The 12,910-nt window shown below is 39.9% G+C and overlaps 1 protein-coding gene across 12 annotated transcripts in view; it reads left to right on the forward strand.

Annotated features, from left to right (window-relative positions):
* The window catches only part of abi1a (abl-interactor 1a), a 68,894-nt gene that overhangs the window by 15,048 nt on the left and 40,936 nt on the right, over positions 1 to 12,910 (forward strand). For all 12 annotated transcript variants that reach the window (XM_047349823.1, XM_047349824.1, XM_047349826.1 and 9 more), the window contains exon 2: positions 6,290 to 6,457. In XM_047349823.1, the coding sequence (XP_047205779.1) occupies positions 6,290 to 6,457 (168 nt within the window). The remainder of the gene's footprint in view (positions 1 to 6,289; positions 6,458 to 12,910) is intronic.

The following is a 12,910-nucleotide window of genomic DNA, read 5'->3' on the forward strand; positions in this document are numbered from 1 at the left end:
ACTCCAAGCAAACCAAAACCTCTCACTACATACCCCTTGGGAACGTTCAGACTGTTTATTGGTCAGATGTGTCCGGGGCAGGAGAACCAAATGTAAACACAGGAAGCAGATGCTGTGTTCATACCATTAGCTTGTTTCTGGGTATTATTTCAGGAAAAACTATCTAAGAAGTGATATAGAATGATTTTGAGAAGATGTCTTGAACGTTACTTAGGTCTTCATGTTTTCTGACAAGACACGCAGCCATTGTTTATTAGTTTGTTTACTCTACCGCATCCCATGATGCAATGCATATCTGGCTACAGGAAAGCGTTTGGCTTCAGCTTGCATTGTTTACCTGGTAGCTGTGTTGGATCACATTCACACCATAAACGGTTGTTTTGTTCCACACCCCTAGTGCGATTGCTGTGGTCACATTTAAACAAATGAACAGTTTGCAGTTGGTGTTAGATAGACTAAACTCTGCAGGTGTGAAAACACCATGAAACCTGTAGTTTCACTGCCATATGTTCTGCCTTGTTTGACCGTTACGTCTCCTTATTTTGTCACATTAAACAACAAACTTAACTGCGTTTTATGGAGGTTTTACATGATAGACCAACGTAAAGTTGTTAAAGAAATAGGATTTTCAAATTGTTTGTAATTAAAAAATTTTAAAAAGTGTTGCATGCCTGTTTATTCAGAACTTTTATAGAACCATGTTTGCACATTCAGAAACTGAACTTTTAGCCCAATTGTTTTAGCAAAATAGCTCAAGCTTAGTCAGATTTGATGCACTTCTATACCTCAATTTTCAAGTCTTGCCACAGATTCTCAATAGGATTTAGCTCTGGACTTTGACTGGGCCCATTCTCCCAAGGTGAACCTCCACTCCATTCTCAAGTCTTTTGCAGCCATTGACGTTTTTTTTTGTTTGTTTTTTCAGGATCACCTTGTATTTGACGGCATTTATCTTCCCATCAACTTTTGATCAGCTTCTCTGTCCCTAATGATAAACCCATACCCACAGCATAATGGTGCCACCTCCATGTCATACCATGGGCATTATTTCATTAGGGTGGTATGCAGAGTTAGATTTCTACCAAACATGGTCATTAAGTTATTGAGCAAAAAGCTTGTTTTTTTCTCTCATCTGATCGAAGCACTTTCTTCCACATGTTGGATGTGTCCCCTATGTGTCTTGGCTGTAAAAAGGGCTTCTAATGGTTTTCTTTAAACAATGGCTTCTCTCTGGATTTTATTAAGGGGTATCAGATTGGAGGAGGCTAAAACCAAATGCACATTGTACGTTTCACAAAAGAGGTAGCATTTTCCCTCCAGTTCACAGAAATGTCTATGACAAACAAAATCCCCAAAATAACATTAAGTATGAACTGACACTGTATGTAGGTTTTGGCGTGAATATTTTCTCTATCGCCCCTGGTATTGTGCTCATATTTCTGCTCCTTCTTCTTTTCGGTGTCCCGGTTCAAACAGGTCGGCCCTGACTGTAAAGCACCGCCTTGTCTTAAAAAGCATGGCTGCCACATCTGGCTGTTATCTCGCCAGACTGGATGGATGACAGCCGGTGGTGACTGCCACTCCCCTTGTTGTGTTGTGAAATTCATTACCTGACTGATTTTAAGACGCTTTTTCTTCTCTCATATTACGCTTAAATGTTTGCTGTTTTTAGCTGCAGGTTTGATTATCCTGCTTTAGTTCCCAGCTACATGTTTGTTGTGAATTGCATTGCTCTGTGCATTCCTCTGTGCTCTGCTACTACTGCCTGGGTACTATGTAGACTCTTTTGCTCTGTCATTACTCCTCCCTGAAATATGAGATTAAGTGCCTCAGGAGTACTGAAGCTCTCCAGGAGCTCACCTCATTCTCTGCCTCTCCTGCTGTGTTTTTTTTTGGCACTGATCAAGCAGACACTTTGTTGTTTTTCTTTGCAAATGTCTCATACCTACTCTACTTTCTCATTTGCTTCACTCCTGATATTATCCTGTAGGGATGGATGTCGGGTAGCTTAACAGCAAAGCTGGTTAGTCAGAGGATGTGTGCATATGGTGGCAAATAGGCGACCCGGGGTTGGCACTAGGATTCAATCAAGTGTTGCATCTGTCCTCTCAGCGTCCACAGCTGAACTCGCCTTACATTTCTAAAGACAGCTTACAGCAGTTTATCATTGATTATAAAAAAAAGAACCATAATAAACTTGAAGCTCTGTTTTTTTTTCTTGTTAAATCAGTCTGATTTTTATTTGGTTTGTGGCTTCAGATTTAATAACAATTTTATTACAAAATGCTAGATATCGTCTTTAACAATTTCTGCAGGAAACGTCTCCAGGTTGGGGGTCAAATTTGGATATTTATAGGCCAAGGAACATTACATGTTTGTTAACATTGAAATAATGTATGTCTGATCGTCTGTACTTCCATGAATCCTCAGGCCGTAGAACAACCTTTAGGAGCAAGAACTCTCAGTGGCTGTTTTTGACTTCATCAGTCTCTCACATTCTTGTGGAGGGGAATTGCAATGTTGCTTCACTTCATTGAGGTTTGCATGTTTCTGTAAATCTCTGTTGAGGTCTTGCCACATTTCACTGAGAATAAAGTCTAGACTTTGATTGGGCCATTGCAACACCCTGATTCAGCAATTTTGTTGAATATTTGCTGCTGTCTTTGGGATCATCGTCCTGCTGATAACCCAGTTTGGTCAAAGCTTCAGCTGTGGGATGGACGGCCTTACGTTTGACTCTCAAACACAAGCAAGCAGAGGGTTTTTTATGGATGACTCAACAGCAAGGTGCCCAGGTGCTGAAAAACAGGCCTAAATCACGACCCCTCCACCACTGTGCTTGACAGTTGGTACGAGGTGTTTTTGCCGTTTCTGCAGACATGGCGCCGTGTATTATGGCCAAACATCTCTACTTTGTTCTCATCTGCAGCTTACAAGTTTGCACACCTCAGTGCTCCTGTATTTGTTTTAGATATATGAGATGCCTTGCAACCTGTCCACACAACCCATGTTTAAAAAGCTAACTGGGGTCTGGAGCTCAATTCCTCTGAGCATTGCTCGATCTGACCTTGGTGTGGATCGGTGCCATATTTCTTCATACCCTTTAAAATCGTATGCAAGCAGTAATGGTAGGGTGTACTTAGTTTACCTGTTACTGTAAAAGATAACAAAAAACATGGCAGTTTTTCAATGTTTCTCCTTCAAGTCACTCTCTTCATACTTTTAATCCCTTTTCATTGAGAGATGGTTGTTTCTGCAATACAGCCTAAAATCTGCAATCTGGATTGAGGCAAATAAATGATCTAATTTGTAGTTTATATGTTAGGTTGTAGTTCTGCTCATGCTAGAGTGAGTTGTTCAGGAAATCTCCCTACACAGCAAAAGCAGCTTCTTCTCATGCAGGCTAGATATTTCCACCAGGATATAACTGTTTTGTTGGCTTAATCTGTTTTCATGCAGCTGTTACAGCATCTAGGGCAGTGCACTCCTCCTGTGGCAGTAGGAAGTGGGTGCATGTAGAGGGGTGATTATGTGATTTCGACACGACGGCCTTTGGAACCGAGCCCTGAGGAGGAATATCCTCTCTTCGCTAAGGCTGTTATTGCTCCACACGTCTGCTGCTCCAATGCTCACCAAATGGAGAGCAGCTGACTTTGTCACCTCCTCACCCTGCAGAGGATTGCCAGCAAAGCAGCTCTCCTACGGATTGATTCTGGATTAGTGACGCCACTTCAGTTGTGACATGGTTATTTACTTCTTTTCTCCTTTTCATGAACAAATGTTCCCTTTTTTGTTTTGCCCCCTAACCACAACTACCACTAGTAATCTGCTCTTCGGCCACTGCTGGCACCACCCACCTCTTGCTACAGCAGCCTGTTATCAAAGCCCAGTGTTGACCCTCCAGGCAGTGCTTTTTGGACTTGGCTTTATGAGCGAGCAGCAGAGGACAGGGTACAAAGAGATCAAACGTCATAGCTCAGTTGGAGCTTGGCTTTTAGATAAAGTCCAGTCTAAAGAAAGATGTCTCATAACTCTCACCACAGCCCATGCAGTTGTCTCAAAACAATCAGCATTTTTAGCTTGATGGTAGCATTTATGCATCCAAATACAGTACATGTTTGTATGTGTGGTTGTCTGTGTATTAATGGACAGAGTTCACATGCTTGAAATAATAACCTCACACCACTTTGTTTCTTAAGTATTTTTGTCTTGTTTGACGTCAACTCTGATGTTTATTTTGTAAGCCAGCTTGCCATCCTTTAGCTGTATGCTAACTTTTACGGTATGCTATCTTGGCCTTCATAAAAATATAAATGTTTCAGAAATTGTTCTTTAAAAAATGTTAAGCTTGTGTTTTTTTAACCCAGGCTTTTTAAATACGTAGCAGTTGAAGTGTTACAGCGCTAAGCAGCTAACTATCCTGCAAGCTAATTGGTTTAATTATGATGCTACTAGCATACATTGTCGAATGATTAATTGGCAGTCAGTCAGTCAGTCATTTTCTACCGCTTATTCCATAGTGGGTCGCGGGGGAGCTGGTGCCTATCTCCAGCAGTCTATGGGCGAGAGGCGGGGTCCACCCTGGACAGGTCGCCAGTCCATCGCAGGGCAACACACAAACAACCAAGCACACACTCATTCATACACCTAAGGGCAATTTAGAGTGACCAATTAACCTAACAGGCATGTCTTTGGACTGTGGGAGGAAGCCGGAGTACCCGGTGAGAACCCACGCATGCACGGGGAGAACATGCAAACTCCATGCAGAAAGACCCCTGGCCGGGAATCGAACCTTCTTGCTGCAAGGCAACAGTGCTACCAACTGCGCCACCGTGCAGCCCTGATTAATTGGTCTTTCACTAAATAATCAGCATTTTTGATGTTTTAAGCATTAAACATGAATATATGTAAGTTTAAACTAGACATCCACATAATATTGAGATGCTTCAATGTGGGTTTGTCATTAAACATTTCTCTTTTGTTAAAAATATGGCAAAAAATGCTAGACTGCTAGGCAGCTTACTATTTAAGCATGTTAAATCAAGATGCTGCTGGGGTAATTTGGCCTTTTTAAATGAAAATCTTTAGGAAAAAACGTCTTGCTGTTTTTTCTTTCTTTTTGGTGGACTAGTTAAATGTGGCAAATAAGGTGTGAGACAGTTAGACAGCTAATTCAGCTAGCTAAGTTAATGATGCTGCTACGATACATTTTCTCTGTCAGTTTCATCTCATGCTAAAAAGTAGGCATTTCAAAAGGTTATTTTATAAAACGTGTTTGTGAGCTTTAAAAGTTTCTAAACATTAATTTTAAACGCGTCATAATCAGAGCATGATTGATTGCTAGCTTTAAAGCTGCTGACTGTGCATTCACTTGTCCATTCTCAGTTGGAAGAGCAACAAGACTGGAACTTGGAAAGTCGAGGTTCGCCAATCAGCCCCGATTTTAGTATCCAATATGGCTGCGCACATGTAGAATATAGTAAAAGTTACACATTTATTGGCACTGTTGACTGCTTATATTCTATTCACCCAGTGTCCTAAGTTGTACAGTACGACCTCTTTCAGTGAATAGGTTCCTTTACTGTTTGAAATCATAAAATATAGAAAAACATATTATTGGCTTGTATCGCTAATTGTTGTTGGCTCTAAAAAAAAAAAGGGCAAAGGTTGTAGTTTTCCTACTTGGAGCTAAAACATGCTCACCTGTGGTGGGAGATCAGTCCTAGTTCTAACTTATGAGATAACCTGAATGCAGCATGGGCTGCTTGTTTAGACAGCTAACTATCCTGTAAGCTAAAGCTGTTATCCATGATTTAGCTATTAACATACGTTACTATACGTAAAAAATAATCAGAATATTTTAGTTTTAGCATCAAACTTCTTTGTTTTATTCCTTTCTGTTTCACTTTTTATTACTAGCAAAGAATTACTGGATGCCATTTGACAACCGTCTACTTTTTGCAATGCATTTTAAAAACAAGCAAATGTTGGGCTGGAAACTGTTACAAAAATTGATTCACAAAAATAAACTAAATTATCAGATTGGATTTGTAAGCTGCGATCTAAGGTTCAGTTCGGCGCCTGCAGGACGTTTCATCTAAATTCCTTCAAAAAGAGAGTGGCATGTGTGGAATGAGAGCCTGATAGACAGCTGCATGCCTTGTCTGAACTGTTGACCTCGTGTGGCTGCAAAACTGATCTGAATACTAGCTGCAAGTATTTGTTGTAATTGTACTATTGATTTATCTTCCCTCCTTTTATTTATTGATTTGTCTTGTTTTTGTCACAGGCCCAAGACAAGAGGAAAGCACTGGAGGAGACCAAAGCCTTCACCACCCAGTCCCTGGCCAGTGTGGCCTACCAGATCAATGCCTTAGCCAACAATGTCCTGCAGCTGCTGGACATCCAGGCCTCACAGCTGCGCCGCATGGAGTCCTCCATCAACCACATCTCTCAGGTCAGAAAACACACTGCAGACCAGACAGCTGTGAAAAGGGGACCAGTTTTCGCTCATAGTTTTCTCACTTTTTATGCAAATGTTGCTGTTTTTATATCACATGTGGCTTGTTTCTCTTACTGGTGAATCAGTTTTATTCAAGCTCTGCCTGGCAGTGGATTTAGCTCAGAGGAAATAGTTGTGTTTTTGTTACTTTTTCTGGTATATTTTTAACCTCCTGTGGCTCTAAATATTTTCATTTGGCTATATGTAGCTGTGGAGTTACGATATGTTATAGATGTGAACTGTAGTGCGTTCAGCAAACCCTGAACACTATCAAGAATGTATTCAAACTTGTAAAACAACTGTTCTGGTGGAAGGAAGTGCTTTTTTTTTTTCAATAAACTTTGGCTGAGATTGTTAAAAATCTTTCCAAGTGAATTTAAAGTCTGGTTTTCAGGCTAATGGTGAGATTGAACGTAGTTTAGAAATGGTGAGTTGATGGATCTTAAATCAGAGAGATGCAGGATTGCAAATACGAAAGACATGATAAATTGATATAAATGGACATATTTATTGTTCCCCTAATTTCAAGCCAGTTTCCTATCAGACAGCATTCAGCTGACAGCAAGGTCACCATAATACAATTTCCTGCTTCAGCCTCCATGACAACTGCTTGATCCACATTAGGGGAAAAGATATAAAAGACAGTTTAAACATGGTGCTTTAGCTCAGCAAAGAAAGCCAAATGGAGAACTCCCAGCTTAGTTGACCTTCTTGGACTTTTGTCTCCACTGGCCGACATGATTGGGAAATTCCCGAGTTCCTTCGCTATATTTAAACCCATTCTTGTGTCCTTCTACAAATTAGTAGCATCTTGGTGGGTCAGCTGAAGGTCTTCTTACTTTTGCTTTTTATTTGTATTAATTCCAGGCATTTAAAAACTTCATTCCCTTAGTTGCTATAGTGGAGAAATACCTTCTTTCTCCACATTGTTTCTCTTTACAGCAGTTATGTCCAAGCTTTTTGTCACGTGGGACCAAATCCTCTGGTCAAAAGTACTTCCAGGGCAAAAGAACAGATGCTATTATCACAAACAAATGTTGAACATTGTTTTTACCTGCTCAACAATAAGCTAAGCATGCAATGTAATAATTTAACCCAAAAACAATATCAGATATTTTTAGATCCAAAGTTTTAAAAGGGTTTTGTACATATTCCCTATTTAAAGAAAGGCAAAATAGAATTTTTTTGCTTTTTCTCAGCAACAAGTGTAAGATTATCATCGCTCTTCCTTTAAAAATGTTTGCTGTATTTAGTCAAGTTTAATCGATTAATTAAAAAAAACATTTGGGTGCACCAAAGTCGGATTTTGTTTTTCTTTTTTTTTGAGTAAAAGTCAGCGGGTAGATGTGGTTTCATTTACTATGAAGTTAAAGAGAATGCAAAAAGCAGTTATTAAAAACCCATGATACTTTGTGTTGTGTCTAACATTTTCCATTGTAAGAAGATTTAATCTGTACGTTTTGCCTAATTAAAATGAAAAGGCCTCCATCTGCATCAACCTGCTGAGCTGGCAAGACTAATATGTATTTTTCTTTAATTACAGTTGGGGCTGCAAATGGCCCCCAGGCCACCCTTTGGACACCCCTTCTTTATAACATCGTCTTTTTATGGATGAATCCGAGCAGAGAAATTAGCAGAAGGCCTCAAGGGTTTTTGTTTAATCAGGCGAATTAAAAAGAAATTACTGAAGACTAGGGTTTAAATAAAGACTTTCACTTACTTGAATGAGTGACAAAGCGTTTAGAAGTTTTTTACAATTTTCCAGTTTTTGGTGTTGTGCCTTTTAGACTTACTTCTGCACATGATTGTTCAAAGCTGTATTTGTTCATGTACATGCTGAACCCAATGGGATGTACCAAAAATGTTTGGTACAAATTCATGTACCGGTACACCCCTATTAGAAACGCGACTGGAATCAGCTCGGTTTTAACTTGATTAACCCCGACCAGTGAATGGCAGGTGAAGAAACATAGAAATTTGATCTTCTCTGGTCAGTGAATTCAATCAAACAGGGGAAGATGTTCTCTCATGACTGAGATATGGACATTGAGGATAAAAATGGCACCCTTAAAAAAACTCCCAGGTAGAATGTAGGTAGTTGTGACTATTCTGGACAGGAAGAAACTATTTCTAGACTGTGGTAAATATCACCAGGAACGGCAGATGGCTGTAAATAATTTTATGAGGAATATGGTTCCAGTCATAGGTGGATTGTTACAGATAAACTTGGGTGATTCAGTGTTTAAAGCTATGTTTCTAACATTGAGACGAAATTAGATCTTTAAAAGGATTTTGGGTTAAAAGCCATCGTGATCAACGCTCCAGCCCAGAACGTGGCTTTAATGCACCATGAATATGAAGAAAATGATCAGTGAATGCACCACACCCATGCGCTTCGACGTGGGTGCTACTACTGCGTGAAGATGACTCAAATGTAGGAGTTTTAGGAAGTTAATCAGTGTTGACAGTCTAATTCTTGCAAACACACTCAGACTTTTATATATTCGCACCCTCAAGATTCCACCGTAACCTTGCTAAATCTTTACTTGTGTGTGTGTGTTGCTTACCCCTGCTGAGGTTTTTTTGTACTGTTTCAGACTCTATTCTTAGCAGAATAGAGTCTGAAATATGATTTTTTTTCCCTCCTATCTTACTTTACCTAAATGTGATTTCATTACTTTTCATAGATTTTACCAGCAAAAACCAAACATTATTAGTAACTTGGACTTCAGCTGCTCTTACACCACTGACCCAGCTTTCTTAATTAGATTACTTAGTTCAACTTCAGCACCAGTAAAAGCAATATATTATTAGCACCTGAAAATGTGGATTAAAGCTGTTTTGTACCAGTGACTCAGCTTCACTAGTTAGAATTCAGTGGAATGATGAGACTTCTTAGCATAAGATGCTTTCCTCTACATAGAGGACTTAATGATATAATTACCTCTTTAGAAAGATTGGTTTAGAACCAGCTCTTACCAGTAAAACCCAAAGAATTATTAATGTTATCTGTATCATTGTAATATTGACCAGAGATTTTTAGATTTCTCAGAAGGATTCATAGATTTTTAAATTTCTTAGCATTTGATTTGTTTTTCTGTGTTCTTTGTGATTGTGTTGTAATTGTATGTACAGCGCTTTGAGTGTCTCGTTACTGAAAAGCGCTATATAAATAAACTTACCTTACCTTACCTTACCTTAATAAAAAAGGAGAAAGAAATGTTTGTTGTGGAGGGATAAACTAATGCATGGATGTTGGGATGATAACAAATCTTTTTCTAGAAATGTCTGTGGCTCATTTAAGCTACAACAGAGCAAGATTTACAGCAGAGAACAAGAAGGCTGATTTTGAAAATGTTGACAGTTATGATAAGGGTGTCTGTTCCCCAAGGAATACACACAGAGCCCGCTGTTGTAGTAATGCCAACGGTGCTATTAACTTAAATAAGGTACAAAAGACAGTTAAAAATGTTTGAAATGTCTCTTTGTTTTAAATATGGTAAAACCCCATTGTACTGCATTTGCTCTCTCACTAACATGGTGTGACCTCGCCTCTGTTCCTAATATAAATAGTTTACAGCAACTCACAGCAAGACTAGAAATAATATTTTGAAAATAATTCGTATATCACTAAAATTAACATCGGCAGGTTAAAGTTCTGCAAAAACCACCATTACAAACCAGCCACATAGCTGATCTGAGCAGCTCTAGAAACCACCTGATGTTCCTCTAAAACTCCTCTTTAGTCTGAACAACCTCAGAATTCTCTAGTTATAATAATTAAAAAAAATTTTTATTCAACCCTTGAAATTATCTGCCTTTTTTAAGTCGACTGCCAACGATCCGTGAAGCCTTGGTGAGTGTGTGTGGGGAGACTTTGGCTTCCTTCAGTCTGCTCACAGTTATAGCTCTGGTCAGGGTGTGTCTCCTCTGTGATGGCATCTCTATGACCGAAATACAGCCTCTGTTGTGTTTTCCTTCAGCTGGAGGGAAGAACAGCTATTTGTTAGCAGTTCTTGTTACATTGGGTACATTAGATGGTATCGTCATGGGAATAGTCTGGGTGGAAAGTCGTGGAGCATTCCATGTGGCGAATCATGGCTGTAGATGCCACATCTGGCGCATCCTTGGATATCATGTGGCGGTCTACTAGGAACGTTCAAGGTTCTTACTCTGTCTGGAATAGTCTAGAAATGTCTGGAGTTGAATTGTTTTCCAGGTTTTCATGTAAAGGGAGGGGAAAAAAAAAGAAAATACATCATGGAAAAAATGGTTGTATTTTCAGACTTTACCTGTCCCTTTGTCTAAAGGATCCATCCGTCCGTCCGTCCAATCATTTGTTTATCCTTTTTTTCATCCGTCCATCCATCCATCCAATCATTTGTTTATCCTTTTCTTCATCCGTCCATCCATCCATCCAATCATTTGTTTATCCTTTTCTTCATCCGTCCATCCATCCATCCAATCATTTGTTTATCCTTTTCTTCATCCGTCCATCCATCCATCCAATCATTTGTTTATCCTTTTCTTCATCCGTCCATCCATCCATCCAATCATTTGTTTATCCTTTTCTTCATCCGTCCATCCATCCATCCAATCATTTGTTTATCCTTTTCTTCATCCGTCCATCCATCCATCCATCCAATCATTTGTTTATCCTTTTCTTCATCCGTCCATCCATCCATCCAATCATTTGTTTATCCTTTTCTTCATCCGTCCATCCATCCATCCAATCATTTGTTTATCCTTTTCTTCATCCGTCCATCCATCCATCCAATCATTTGTTTATCCTTTTCTTCATCCGTCCATCCATCCATCCAATCATTTGTTTATCCTTTTCTTCATCCGTCCATCCATCCATCCAATCATTTGTTTATCCTTTTCTTCATCTGTCTGTCCTTCTATCTATCCGTCCTACTGTGTATATTTTGCATCTTTTCCGTCGTTCTGACTTTGCCGTCTCATTTCCCCTCTTCAGTAAAGAAAATCAGCGTAGGAAGGGTTGTGTAATGCATCACTGACAGACATTCAGATTTACCTGGCAACATGTCAGATCAGCCTTGACCTTAATTTCCACATGACCTTTAACATTCCAAAGAAAAAAAAACGAAAAAAAAAACGGTTAGAGCCACCAACCACCACACCCCACCTGCAGTTGCAGTGCAAAGCATGCTTGCATACACCTGCAGATGCATCAGCTGCTGCATGTGTGCTCTATGATGTTAGCTTTGTTGTCGCCTCCCCCTCTGTCATTATCCCCTCAGAGACTCTGCAGCACTTGGGAAGGAAGTGCTGCAAGCTTAATAGAGTAGCTAGCAGGGGCTTCTACCTTGAGCTGCGTGTGAAGTGGCTGCTAAGTGACTATGAACAGGGAGCTCTTTGTAAAGACCCTGTTAAGCCTCACACAGACAGGGAAACGGGTGGGGGGGGTCTGTGTTTGTGGTGTTTGAACAGTGGTTTCACCGTTTCCTGCAGCATCTTTTCACCTCATTTGGCTTCACTAAATTAAACCCACAAACATGCAGACATACATGACAAGTTGTCGAGCTATTGATGAAATGCAAAAAAGGTGGTTTTAGCTCATCCTAAATAATTGGAGCAAAATTACAAATAATACTCCCATAAATGTACTAACTGTAAAGCATGGTGGTGGCAGCATCATGCTGTTGGGATGTTTGACCCTATATCAACGACTAGATGGTTGAAACTTAGACCCAACTGGCCATTCCGACAATGATCCCAAACACACATCAAAAGTGGTGTTGGAAGGGATCAAGCGTTGAAACATTAAGCTTCTGAAAGGGCATTCGGGCCAAAAGCTCAGAACTTGGCCCTGTTAAAGGTTTATGAACTCTGCTCAAAAGCTGGCTCCATGCAGGGGAACCAACTAATTCAGTTTAGCTCTACTAAGGATGAAAAGGAATAATCAAATGTCCATCACGTTGTTTTTTTCTCTCGCTAATTTATCCCAAAATTAATATTCAGGTCCATTATGAGTGTATGTAAACGTCTGACTGGACCTTTACATTACTTAACTCTATGCTAACTGGCTGATAATGAAGATCTAAAAGGCTTTTAGGCACGTTTAGCTTTGCTCTTCACTCTGCAGGCTCTCACCGAAAGACCTTCAAATGACGACCTTATTTTTAACTCCCGAGTACTGATTTAGAAAAAGCAGCTGCACAGCGAAGCCGCACGCCGCTTTTGCTTTTCCCTTTTTGCCTGAGCAGCATCCTGCAGCAGCTGCAGGCCATCAGAACCCTTTGAGGCCCGGACACGGCCGGACTGGGCATGTTGCCGCTCACAACAGTGTGGATGCTCATTCTGTTGTCTAAAATCAGTACAAAATCAGAGGGGAAAGTGGTATTTCAGGTTATTTTGGTGAGTAGAAATAATAAAATGTTAACT

The sequence above is a fragment of the Girardinichthys multiradiatus genome, chromosome 21 (genome assembly GCF_021462225.1).
Source record: "Girardinichthys multiradiatus isolate DD_20200921_A chromosome 21, DD_fGirMul_XY1, whole genome shotgun sequence".
Lineage (NCBI taxonomy): Eukaryota > Metazoa > Chordata > Actinopteri > Cyprinodontiformes > Goodeidae > Girardinichthys > Girardinichthys multiradiatus.